General features: G+C 39.3%; 1 protein-coding gene across 1 annotated transcript; it reads left to right on the top strand.

Annotated features, from left to right (window-relative positions):
• Positions 1-334: 334 nt before the first annotated feature.
• On the top strand, positions 335-13,134 carry vtg3 (vitellogenin 3, phosvitinless). The gene is made up of 27 exons (XM_061824910.1): positions 335-374; positions 503-523; positions 634-785; positions 2,674-2,925; positions 3,007-3,168; positions 3,984-4,132; positions 4,215-4,365; positions 4,547-4,704; positions 5,160-5,325; positions 5,411-5,536; positions 7,398-7,616; positions 7,817-8,034; positions 8,133-8,230; positions 8,307-8,431; positions 8,518-8,613; positions 8,696-8,815; positions 8,888-9,077; positions 9,207-9,294; positions 9,369-9,554; positions 10,403-10,541; positions 10,616-10,784; positions 10,873-10,982; positions 11,066-11,161; positions 11,390-11,596; positions 12,558-12,703; positions 12,805-12,943; positions 13,045-13,134. Exons 1-27 carry the CDS (start codon positions 335-337, stop codon positions 13,132-13,134), a joined length of 3,813 nt encoding a protein of 1,270 aa, XP_061680894.1.
• Positions 13,135-14,021: the final 887 nt, after the last annotated feature.

Below are 14,021 nucleotides of genomic sequence, written 5' to 3'. Positions count from 1 at the left end.
ATGAAAAAAGTTTTAAAAAAGGCCATTAATTGGAGGCGCACCTTATAATGTGGTGCGCCTTATCGTGCGGAAAATATGGTACTTATTTTCTTCACTGTATGTAGCTTTTGCTGTAAGAAGAGTTATTATCTTCCACCTGCAGTTGTTGGCAGTGAGTTTTCTCTGTCGTGTCATTGTGACAATGTCACTATGACTGCGTTGCAGCCAAGTCAGTGTTGATGTTGGCTGGCTAAAATCCACGTTTGACCTTCCCGCAGAGGTCACCACAACCATGTTGCCTAATCAAACACACTATTTAAGGGAGTGATGTGAAGTGTTGGCACCCACAATGACCATGAGAGGGCTCGTCCTCTTCTGCCTTGTGGCTCTGGCCAGTAAGTTGTCTTATATAACAATAATAAGAACGTGCGTACTTAAAAATACCAGTAATTGTTTCATCCATGATGCTTCTCAGTCAACTCCTCATGTTAACACTGTGTTTGTATTATTATATTCTTTGTAGCATGTCAAAGTGTCCGCAATGGTGAGTAGTTCAATATACACTATGCCACATACGGGACTGAACAAGTTTTCATTTAATATTGTATGGAGGTATTTTTCCATATGTTTTTTTTTTTTTTTTTAAATTTGCAGAGTTCAGCCTAAACCCCAAGAAAACCTATGAATACCGATATGAAGGACTGGTCAATTTTGGACTGGGCATACCAAACCTGGCTGAATCTGGGGCCAAACTAATGTGTAAGGTCAAGATTGTCGGCGTGTCTGCGCAGACCTTCCTCCTTCAGGTAAGCAGGCACAGTTAAAAAAAAAACACGCACACACAATGATTTAAAATACGAAGCTATATTGATGTGACAAAAATATAGGATTGATCTGAAAGCTATCCTCGCTTAATGGTCGCCTACCCAATACTGTGAACCTGTAGACAAACTCCAATTCACAGTCATTTTCCAAACGATGGCTCATTTGGAACATTTACTTGAGCAAAAATGCATGTTTTTGAAACCTCACAGTCGTGAGGTCCGTTCTTTCACATTGTACCTACTATTTTTGTATTCTTAATTTCATCTGTGATGTGTGGTATGTTGTTTATGTCTGATTGAAATGAAAAATAGCTTGAACTTTTCTACAAGGGAAGTTTTGAATCCCATAGAATGCTCAACTTTGTGTTCTCGTGCATTGCTGGTACAAAACCCCAATAATCCAGTGGTGTCATAGTCAAATGGACCGAGGGCCAAATAAAAAATTTAGCTAAAGGCCGAGGACCAGACTGATCAAATGTTCAGTGAAAATTTTTAAAATGACTGCATATAGTCTAGCGAACCAAATTTGACCTACTGAAAAACCTAACAAATATATTCCAACATGATCAGATAAGAAAAGCAATATTTTCTTATGGCTCTGACTGTAATCTCTCATTTTCTACAGTCACAAAAGACAAATTTCCTTCATATAAAAATCCCCATGAGCATTAAATGAAAGAAGCTGGTATTTTTAAAGGCACCATCAATTTTATACTAATACATACCAGTTTTATCAGCAAACTGTGCACTCGGGATAGGGCAAATCACCATGCTCAGTTTCTAACTTGGTCAAAAATGCGTTGAACTGGCGATGATTTAGACCTTTGCCTGTGGTAAAGTTAACTACACGTGTGATGGTGCTCATTACATGTTCCATTTTCAAGGCTTCACCGCACAACGATTCCTGGTGTATGATGCAATAGTAAGATGTCAGCTCACCTGTGTCATTTTGCTCCTTTCTCCACACTTTCGCCACACAGGTTTTCCAGATACCTCTATGAACATGTTTGTTTGAAACCTCCGGTTCTCACTGTCCACCTTCTGTTATGCCATTTTTGATGGGTATCTGGAAGTTAACGTTACTGTTATGCTAACGTCTGCTGTGCTAATGAATAGGTTTCCAATGACGTCGCCACAGTCCTTAGACCAATCGGATAAATTAACGATGGAAAAAACTTCACGCTTTACCTATCTAACCTGTGTTCTTTGACCTCTATGACACACAAGTTGGCGTAATTGGAAACCTATCCATAAATATTAAAAGGCAGCTGCCTACTGCTAGGTGTGTCACCGTTGCATTGTGCGAAATCTAGTCTTGGTGTGTATAAAATATCTGCAGGCTGCCGGCTTGTTGCGGGTTGTTCTAATAATAAATCAATATCATCCTTGGGGCTGTAGAAAACCTACTCGCAGGCTGGATGTGGCCCGCCGGCCTTGACTTTGGCACACGTGCAGTAGTCAGTTTGAGAAAGTACGTATTGAAGTTTTATGATGCTGTCGCTTTAGGGGGTTCCTGCCCCACTGTTATGGATCCGTTGTTTTGTAGCTCTGTGTCTATTGATTGCAGTCCACAGACAACAATGTGTCTTAATAAGATTGAACCCTAATTAAAAGTGGACAGTGATCCATTTGGGGTTTCAACTCGAGGTCCATATCATACCACGTCCATTATCCTCCCCCAACAATTGGGTTTGTTTGTCAGATGTGATGCACAAGGCTAATTATTATGATTAGTATTATTTAAAGTCAGCAGCCCATAAGCAAAACTCTCAATTTTCTTTCTTACCTGTCGAGAGTCATGTTCGTAATATTACAAAAGGTTTAAAAATGTCACTTATCTTCTGGTAGTATCTTCTACTCTGGGTTAAAGATTTCAGATTTGGCCTTTGAGGAGTTTAACGGCTTCGCGGGGAAAAACAGCTTCATTGCTGCCCCGAAGCTCAGCCAGCGCATCTCGGCCCAGCTCGTCAAACCCTTCACGTTTGACTTTGCCGGTGGGCATGTGGGCAACATTCACGCCTCTGCTGAGGTTTCTGATACTGTTGTCAACATCATTAGAGGCATACTCAGCTTCTTCCACATCACTGTCAAGACCACACAAAGATTCTACGAACTTGAGGAGGTGAGAACACACAATCTTTCTTATTCAACGTCCATTAGTCTCATGAAGTGTTGTTAAACAAAAATATGATTTTATTTTTAGGCTGGGATTCACGGCATGTGTCAGAGTAACTATGCCATTGAAGAAAACAAGGAAACGAGGGACATGACGATAACTCAGGTTGTGGACGTCACGAATTGCCGGGAGAAAGCAGAACGCTACAGAGGGATGGCCACTGCTGTGCTTGATGATATTTCCAAAAAGGTTTGTTCAGCTGACACGACTGAAAAAAAAACATGTGATGGGAAATTGTACGGAAAGGAAACACGACTCTGGTGGGTAATAAAATAAATATAATATTCAAATTAATACAAACAATCAGTCAGTAGAACCACTTGAAAACTTCCAGCCATTCAAAATAGGTCTAGTAATGCAAAGTTGTAATTATATATTGTATTTTTTCAGTATTAAATGACAACAATAATATAAACCAAACAAAAATACTGAAAAAAAAATTCTGTTACAGCCTGTTGCGTTGGGATAGATCACCTTGTGTGGTCTGGACATGTTGGGCTCTATTTTCCTGGACTGCACATCTGCGGTGTGGCCCAAATCCTGGCAGATTCTGATTTTCCTGCAAAGTCGCTGCACGTGTCGGCCAAGTTGGCAGACGTGTGGCGAACTTTCTTTTTCTGGCACAGCAAGTGTGTGTCCTTGGAGATGATCCCAGTGGAGGGGCAATTTGGTGGCAGAGAGTCAATCTGAATGTACGAATATATGATTTGCGCCAAATTAAGTCAGCTGTAAACACACCTACATTGGTTCAGCCCTCCCACTGTCAGATCCACCAGGCGGGCACTGGTCTAGGAGATTTCCGACACCCGTCTGACCCACCCATGGCACACAGTTGCACCATTTGCCACGCAAAACGAGTCACAATAATAGGATGAGTAGAGTTTAGAGTATGGATAGAGCATTTTGCATTTCCTTTCAAAAATCAGTCCTCCAAAAATATGTCATTTTTCTACTAACTTCTTTGCAAATCCATAGCATCTTATGTGTTGTGTCTTCCATTCCAGAGAGGGGATTCCATTGCTACAACCGTGAGATACGTTTACACAATCAAACCAACAGTTGAAGGAGGCCTCATTTCCAAGGCTCATGGATTGGAGCAGCAACACTTCAGTCCTTTCAACGTGAAAGGAGGAAGTTTCAAGATGAAAGCAACGTATGGCATGCTCGATATTACAATTTTGTTCATCGTGAACTCTGCTTGCAATGCTGACTATCTGAAATCATTCTCCCTGCAGGAAGGAAATAGTGCTGCTGAACGTGAAAGACACACCTTCTGCTGTTACCTATGGGCCCATGAAAAACAGAGGCAATATTATATTCAAATTTGTTGAAGCAGGAGCACATATTCCCGTTCTCATGCAGAATCTGGATGATGCCGTATCAAAGGTAGTGATTCAAATATTTAATAGACATAAATCCAACATAAATACAGTGGAAATATAAATAATCAGTGTTGAAATAAGTTGTTCATTTTTGTTTCATGGTATTTTTTTCCATGAAATACTCTTGTGGTACTACATGAATAGTGTAAAGGAACATGATGATAAAATATTTCTTCTCTCTGCAGGCTGTTGAGTTGATCAAACATTTGGCTCAAGTCAATAACATCCAAATTGACAGCGCAACAACTGAGGATGTGATGAAGTTGTATCAACTTCTGCGACTGGTGCCATACGAAGGATTGGAAGTTATGTGGAAGCAGTTTGCCGCCAATGACGAGCACAGGTGGACTATTTTAGAAATTAATTGAACTTGTAATTTACATATTGGTATATTTTTTGCTACAGGAAATTGACAAGGTAGTAGGAAGGCAATTTATCAGTATGCTCTGAGGGTGCCTTTGCGTGCACTTGGTTAATGGCAATTTTGTCAAAATCAGATCACTTGAGCCGATTGAGTAATTACTGTAATGTTAATCCTCATTGAGTTCAAAATGTCTTCAGAGTGACAATTGGTCTGATTATAGATACATTATCATGCTGGGTTTGATTGCAGAAAAGTTCATGTAAAGAGCAGCTTTCCATTAAAACGTAGGAACCCATTGACATTTTCTATTTTATTAAAAGCAACCCCTGACCTTTATCGCTCAATACAATTTATTTTAATTAGTTTGAAGTATCATCTTTGTCATGAAAGATTATAAACGCTAAATGAATTCCCTCTGACTCTGTTTTCATTAGACGTTGGTTTTTGGACACGATTGTGGAAGTCAATGACGCCAGAATCCTTAAGTTCCTCCAAAAGAGGTTCCAGGATGGAGACATAGCCGCATCAGAGGCCTTCCAAACGCTCTTGCTGGCCTTCAACCATCTCGACGCTATTCCTGAACTGGTTGAAATGGCTAAAGTGAGGATAGGAAAAATGTGGCAAGAAGCAGTTAGAGCGAAGCAAAAACTCGTGTTCATAATGATGTCTTTGCCTTTTTTCATAGATGTTCCTGAACCTGTCCTACAGTCGATCTAACATCTTAGTGTGGCATACTGTGGCACTTTCTTACGGCTCTCTGGTGTACAAGCACTGTGCCTATTACACACCTTGTCCAGTGTCTGTCGTTCAGGTACTAAAACAATCTTATAGATGCATTTTCTATTGTGTTGGAATTTTGGACAAAGTACTTTAAGTATGAAATTTAATGTATCAATTCAATTTATTTCTTTTGAGAGTATAACATGTTCTGGTATCGCTTTCTTGGGCAAAAATAATATTTTAGACGAGGAAGTGATTCTTCCCCGTGAATAAAAATAAAAAACAATCATCATCAACAACAGGACAATTATACTATGATAGTATACAGTTCCAATAATACACTTATCTTATATATTCAATTTAGGCCCCATAGCTCAGTGGTTAGAGCTTTGGTTTGGTAAAACACGGACGGGTTTTGAGTTCGTATCTCACTGAGGCCTCTACTCCCCAAGAGTGGTTGCATCAAGAAGGGCATCCGGCGTAAAAACTGTGCCAAACAAATATGACCGTTCATCTGAGATGTCACACTGTGGCGACCCCTAATAGGAGAAGCCGAAAGATACTTACCTATCTTATACAATATATTCAATTCATTAAAATTCACAAATGTAAAAAAAAAAAAAAAGTCATGCACTAGTAATGTTCGTGTGCTTTTTTCCAAAACATTTTCCCAATCTGCACCCTCTAAAGTATACAGTGAACTCACATTAATCATGAGGGATAGACAAGACCAGCAGTGGTCAACCAGTCAGAGAGTAAGAGCCACATTTTTTAGTGTTACTGCACATGAACATCGTTCCCTCCTCACAGACATACATTTGCTCAGACAGATTTGTTGTCAATTACCAACATGATAACAACAAAAAATGACTCGTACAAAAACAAGACCGCAGGCCAGTAATTTCAAAAAATGAAAATTCTTTTATGCTGACTTTAATTAATGGGACTTTTGACAGTGATTGCTTCCCTTGAACAATCTTCTTCAAATCTGGCTTGTATTCCCTTGTTGCCACTTGAAGCCGTTCTTTCCCATGGGTGTCAAATCGATGATTTTTCAAAGTGACCAACTAGTGACTGCAACGTTCAGTCCCTTTCGGAAATTCCAGGTCGATGATGGCACGGCGTGAACTGAAGTGGCACTGACGATGTGTAGCTTTGAAATGTGATGAAGACACAAAAGAGACAGTAGTTTGCAAAAAAAATATAAGCTCTCCCACTCTGATAAAACATCCTGTGTTCATCCACATATTTTCCTTTAACTGTGCATTTTCCCTGCCATTTTGAGAGCAAATTTGACATTTTCTCAAAAGATCACGATTCAACTGTGAAACGTCCAGCTATTTTCATTCAATGCACATGCCAGTTTTGCTAAGATACTATAATAAACTCGGGCAACGCACGGACACGTTAAAAATCTAAACTTCGATATGGTATCAGTTTCCTTTCAAAGTGAAGAATAAAAGAAAGTGGGAATAAAACCTTGTACATTTAAAAACCAAAAAGTGAAAACTAAACCATATGATAACAAAAGTCAGCTAGCGTAATGTTAGCATAGCATGAGAAACGACTCGACGGGCCAGTAGAAACGAGCATTGATATTACGGTCATATTAAAACTTTGCTACATTCACACAGGTGAAGCGAATCAAACAAAAGAAAAACAAACATTGTACCTATATTTAAACACCAAAATGCTAACCTAATCTTACAATGCATTGCAGACAGACATGGTGTAACCTCTCTGCTCTGACATTTTAGAGAAAGAACTGCACGACTTGTTCTTCTCTTGCATCTACAGTTCATTGAAAAAAGCTCAATGCTGCTCAACATGTTGTGCAAGTGCTTATTGAGCCACTGCAAATGTTCTACATATAGAAACCCGTCTATGTCTATACACTGTAAGACATAAAACTACAATAATGAGCATTTTTAAACATTTATTTCTTTACCTAGCCATTACTGGACTTCGCTGTGGACAGTCTGAAGCATAACAACGAGGAAGACATGATTTTGGCTCTGAAAGCTCTGGGCAACGCAGGTCATACAGGCAGCATTAAAACCATCATGCGCTTCCTCCCTGGAGTGTCTGCCAACCCGGTGGATCTTCCTCCTCGTGTGCTGAGCGCTGCTGTCCAGTCCTTGAGACTCATTGCTGCCCGAGACCCCCACAGTGTAAGAATATAACACACAGAGGACAACTGCATGTTCAAGGCTCTTAAATGGAAGATATATATACTGCATCAGTATTGCTGGAACGTATGTCCTGTTAAATTCTTAACCAATTTTAAGCCTTTGTGTCAATTACCCTTGTCACTGGAGCCTTCAGCCCTGACTCTCAAAGCTCTTCATCATGATAATATTGCACTTTTCAGGTCCGAGACATCACTATGAGTCTTTTCCTGCAAAAGGACCTTCCTGCTGAGTTGCGCATGTTAGCCTTTATGATCTTATTTGACACAAGGCCACCAATGGCGCTGGTGTCCACTGTGACCGCACATCTGCAAGAGGAGAAGGACCTTCATGTTGTTAGTTTTGTGTACTCCTACATGAGAAGCATGGCCAAATCCAGAACTCCTGACAATCCATACCTGTGAGTTTACTGGTTAAAAATCAAGGATATGAGTTAGTGATGGGAACTGTTCAACATTTTACTTGTTATTTTTGATTTTTTTGTGGTGTCTGCAAAAGGTCTACTGCCTGTAACATAGCAGTGAAAATTCTGGCTCCAAAATTTGGTCGCCTCAGCTATCGCTTTAGCAAAGCAATGCGCTTGGACTGGTTTAATGGTATGTTGACACTCAGAAATCCAGTGCAATATTTGCATTTAAGAATTCATATGACATAGCTATTTTCCCAATGCAGATGATTTACTCCTTGGCGCAGCTTCAGAGTTCTTCATGCTAAAAAATGCAACAGAAATCATCCCCACTCAAATCATGATGAAAGGAAAATTGTATTTTATTGGTCGAATTCTTCAGCTGGTGGAGGTATGATACATTTAAATCTAGTAAAATATTAATTGAAGGCATAAGCCCGCCATCAAGAATGGTAAGCATCTGTTTTTCTTTTCAAGATGGGTATACGTGCTGACGGACTCAATGACATCTTTGGCTCCATCGCGTCAGCCTTTAAGGGAGATTTTAGTGACTTCAAGGCCATTTATCAGCAAGTTAGGACACTATTTACACTTTGAATTTTAATGTGTCAATTTAAGTTGGTTTTCTGACAAATGTTATGGTGTGATTTTTCAGCTTCATAACTTGGAATCTCAGGGCAATGACAAACCTCTTCTCCATTTCTATTCTCGTGCTTCTGGTCAAGAGTGGTTCTTTGCAGATCTCAAGAGAGATTTTATTCGGAAAATCATCAATGTGAGAAGAGAAAGCACAATCTACACAGCAATAATAATCCCACTGTAATAACTATTTAATTTGTACTTGTAGGCTGTCGGTCCTTCTGCAGGAAAAGACAGCCCGGTCTGGAGAGCCATTGAGAATTTACAGAAGGGGATTTCATGGCATCGAACAAAATCTTTCTTAATCTTTGAGACTCGCTACTTCCAACCTACCACTCTTGGCCTACCACTGGAGATCAGCAAATATTATCAAACTCTTAATGGCATAAGTGTGAATGGTGACAGTCAAGTCTTTTTTTCAACCCCATTTAATGAAAACCTTGGGATTTAATTTAAAGCTATATTTTGAGCAGCAAATACTGTATTGTTAACGATTGTTGTTGATTTATTTCTGTTTTGTGTTTTAGCAAAAGCTACTATCAATCCACCTCTGACCGACAGTCTTAGACAACTCTTGAGTTCAGAAATTTTGCTGGAGACTGATGGCTTTGTTGGGTAAATAATATGGCCGAACAGTATTCAATTGAATCTTGCGTTTTCCGTTACTGAATAAAACTCTTTGTTGACAGTTGCACAAAAGATATTTGGCTTTCCTATGGTATCTACACGGAGCTTTTCCAGACAGGTGTTGAGTTTAAAAGCAAAATACCATATTCCATCCCATGGAAGTTATCTGGCAAGGTTAACATCAGGGAAAAGAAATTTCAACTTGACATCCCTTTGAGCAAAGAGGAAGTCAAACTCATCACAGTCAGGTATGATTTGGGGATTTTTGGTTAAAAATCAAAATTGGAAAAAAATGAAGTGAAAAATCTTAACCGATCTTTTGTTCTGACTGAAAATGGAAGTGTTTTGTAAAATCAATGTTTTTTTATTTAGACAATCTGTACAGGATATATGTATTTACACAATAGCAATGAGACCCTACAATTCCCTTGAATGAGCTCCGATTGAGGCTTCCTTTCTTGCGCTATGGGAAATGTGTCTGTTAGAAACAACACTGTCAAGAGAGAAAAATACTAAAACAGGCCTTGCCTCACCACAGAGATTCACAAACAAATATATTTTGTTAAAACTGCAGGCAGTCAGAATGTTTTTCACAAGGACACAACATCATCCAGCTAGTCCAAAGTGGCATCAACCACCTAATTAGCTAAATAACGTCCATGCCGGAATTTGCGATATCTCACTGAATGTTTGTTCGGTAGCTATTCAACAGGCCGATGTGTGTGTACATGTTGGGTGGCTCACAGTCTTTGGCAGTAACGTAGTGCCACAGCTGGCGGTTGCACATAAATTGGCTCAGTCAAAGCTGTTTCAATTTTTATTCCAACATTTGAGTAGTTCAATTAAAAAAAAAAACTGTTAGCAGTTCAAGAACTGTGTGTATAATAGCCTGAACTGATACTAAATTAATAGCATTTTTTGCCAAGTTAAGCCAAAATATCTATCTCACTATAGCCGTAATTGCCATCACTAATGTAGCTAGATGGGTGACCGTGTGCAACCCTCAGGACAATAAATAAGTGATTCGGTCAGGGTACAGGAAAATGAAGAATAAAAACAGACTGAACTTTTGTTTTATTCTTTTTCCAACCAATAGGTCCGATGTATATGCAGTCTCCAGGAACACTGAAGCACCCAGTTTGCCTAGAATGACCCCAATGATGCCCAGAGCTATTGATTCAAATGACGAAATTGTCCGAAAGGGTCCGACAATTGTGCAGTCTGAAAATGAAGAGGTATAATCAACTCAATTGGGACAATAAATTAAAAGTGAAAACCATGAAATGCCAATCTCGCTCTACTCAAACAGATGCAGAAGCCCAACAACTGGCATCCAAGGACCAAAATGTGCACTGACAATAATATTTATGGAGCCGTTTTCTGTGTTGAATCCGAGTTGAGACGAGCATATTACCACGAAGAGTACCCCTTGTACTACTTCCTGGGATACACCAACGTAGCACTTAAAGCAGTCCCAGGTATGCTCCACAATTCAACAAATATTACACCACATCACACTAAAAACGATAGTCCAATGACTCTAATGATGGAGTACATTTCTTTAAGTCCAGGCAAACAAAGCTGTTGACAAGATCCGATTTGAACTCAATGCTGGTTCAATCCATTATCCAACCGGTACCCAAGAACTCCTTGAGACTCTCGGGAGGCTCTCTAAGGTCTCTAGCTGGCCTGGTAAATCCATGCTACTTTCTTCATTATAGCCATTAAAATAAAAATGGGTTTTTTTGATTGTTTACAGGAAGCCTCATCACGAATTCAGCTCTCCTCAGATTCAGAATCAAGTGAATCAGAACTTGATCTCAGCTCTCCTAACACGGTAATGGAAACAGAAAGTGCATGACCCACTTACAGTCACCCAAAACTGATAAAACCGTACATGATAAGGAATTTTAATGAGTTACGAATTTGTCTAGCCTCATTATCCATGATACCTCAAATTCCCATTCAGCTGTATTCCACATTTGATCAATACCTTTCACATTATAGTTATGGCCTAAATACACAAACACACACACACGCACACACACACACAAAGTAAACATTTTGGTTTTTTATTCCACAGGTCTTCAACTCAACACCTGTAGCTATTTTCAACATCAGAGCTCTTGCAGTGAGCGGGAATCGTAAGCCTGAGGGTTATGAAACAGCTGTGTATTACACACCCAAGAGCAACCTTAAGAACACCCAACTTATTGTTTCTCAGGTGGGAGACAACACCAATTGGAAAATGTGTATGGACACGGTGCTGGATGGTCGCAAAGAAGCAAAGGTAGACCTCAAACATCCACCATTTTCCAAGACAACTGTCGTCATCCATCCATTCATCCATTTTTATTCACTGCTGATACTTTTCAGGGTTGTCAGTTTCGGTGAAAGACATACTACACACTGGACTGGTTGCCAGTCAATCATAGAGCACAGATAGCTTTAGAGAGACAACCGTTTAGAGTCTCACACACACAATACCGAGTCTTATCATGCACCCACAGACGTGCGTGTTAAAAAAATGACCAACGCAACTATAGTCAAAGATAAAAGTGATACAAAAACAAAATGGGACTTAAGTCCTTGAGCAGATGGTAGGAAAGACGATCCCAACTAGAGAACACAAATCTTGCCATTTGTAGACACACTTTATGAGGAAATTTAGCATTTCACACATCGACCCAAGCCTATTTAAGCATATAATTTTGAAAAATTGTGGTAATATAAGGAGGAGTCACAGGTGTAGTGGTACACACGCCTACTTTTGGTGCGGGCAGCGTGGGATTGATTCCCGCTCAATGATGGTGTTGATATCTGCCCTGCGACTGATCGGTGACCAGTTCAGGGTGTAGGCCGCCTTTCACGAAAGCTAGCTGGGATAGGCTCCAGCTTTCCCGCAACCCTTGTGAGAATAAGTGGCTTGGATAATGACATGACATATAAGGACGCTGAAAAAAATGTGAAGTAAAAAAATAGATGTATAAACTTGTTAAACCTTCTTGCTGAATGTGTCATTGTTAAAATTGCATTTGATTGTTGCGTAAGTATTCATACCCCAAATAATAACGTGGATACTGGACAGAAATTCAGTTAGTTGTCAGCATAATTCTCAAATGAGGAATTAACATTGTACAGAGGTTAAAGTCGCAATTATGTGTTTTGTGTTGATATTTGGCGTGTGACATGATGGGGCCACAGCCACGTGGCATGTGTCAAACTTGGCTGATGTCCCTTATTTGATCCAGGCCCACCTCAGATGGGGAGCTGAATGTCAGTCCTTTGAAATGTCATTGCGAGCCAATACTGCTCGTCTGCCTGGTTCCAAGCCAACGCTAAGGGCCAAAGTCCATTGGACCAGAATTCCGGAAACCATGACAGAGTTTTTCACAGGGTGAGAACACGAGCAAAAGAGAATAAGACTTTAGACTTTATCACAAAATGTATGCATTTATTTTTTTCCTCAAACTGACCTTTGCTCTTTACCCTTCCCAGTATTAAGACCTATATCCCAGGTATGGCTTTCCTTCTTGGCTTCAACCAAGAGTGGGAGAGCAATCCAACACAGGAGGTTTCTGCTTCAGTTGTAGTTGCCTCGGTAGACAGCATCGATGTGAGATTTCAATTTCCAGAGGTGTGCTTTGAAAAATAAAACCTTCACCCTTAAAGAAATCTTTAACATTCTTACAGTATTAAATTGAAGTATTTACATACATTTCTCTGTATTTTCATTAGTATACAGTGTACCGCCAGTCAATTCCAATTCCTCTTCCACGTAACAGTCTACTAGAATTGGAATACAACTCCAGAAATATAACAATGTAGAACCATGGATATGCATAATGCCACGTAAGGTAATCTAATGAAATTATGTGTTTACTGGTTCTGAACAGGGCTTTAAAAAATGTGCCGTTGTTTTCCTTGCAGAGAACAAGAAAAGGAACATTTCAAATGGAACTGATCCCTCCTTTGGATATTAAAGATGCCACTACCAAATTCTCACCAGTGTGATAAAAGGGAAGCCTCAGAAATGATGCATTAGTAATGCCGAAAATGTCACCGTTTTGGAAATAACTTGTTAAAGGTCCTGATTTATTGGTTTAGGAGCATGTTATTATTTGAGCAGCCATCAGGCATCTCTCAAGAAACATTCCAACTCTACGTCCAAAAAGCCTCTGATACTCATCAAAGTGGAATGACGAAATGCGTTTCAAGATATGGTTGTATTTACATGGTCTGGATGACCCGTTCTGTTTGATGACCCACCAGGTACTGTTTGCTGATGCCACAAGATTGTGTCACCATGCATGCTATTAAAGTAGGGCACTGTGCCCTTTGGGAAACCAACAAATTATTTATGATATAACTTTGTCTCCACTCTAGAGAAAAAACAAAATATAAACTGAGTACACTGTAATTAAAAAGAAAAATAACAAAACATTTTATGACAGAACCTTATCTTATAATGTTTTAAATCAAATGTAGTAACACTTAATCTTTAAAAACAATTCGATTATTTGTTTAAATATACATTTACAGTAGATCTTCATTGTCTTCAATATATATTTGTCCCTGAATATACTTCCTAACGTAAATTTTCACCAACAAATATATCGATTTCTACAGTACTTAAGAGGCCACCTAAAAAATGAGCAATCATAATCATTCAATTAATTTAGTCATTGGAAAGTAACATTTCTTGCAATATTAAA

The sequence above is a fragment of the Syngnathoides biaculeatus genome, chromosome 7, assembly GCF_019802595.1.
Source record: "Syngnathoides biaculeatus isolate LvHL_M chromosome 7, ASM1980259v1, whole genome shotgun sequence".
Taxonomy (NCBI): Eukaryota; Metazoa; Chordata; class Actinopteri; order Syngnathiformes; family Syngnathidae; genus Syngnathoides; species Syngnathoides biaculeatus.
This window is presented reverse-complemented; position numbering and strand designations above follow the sequence as displayed.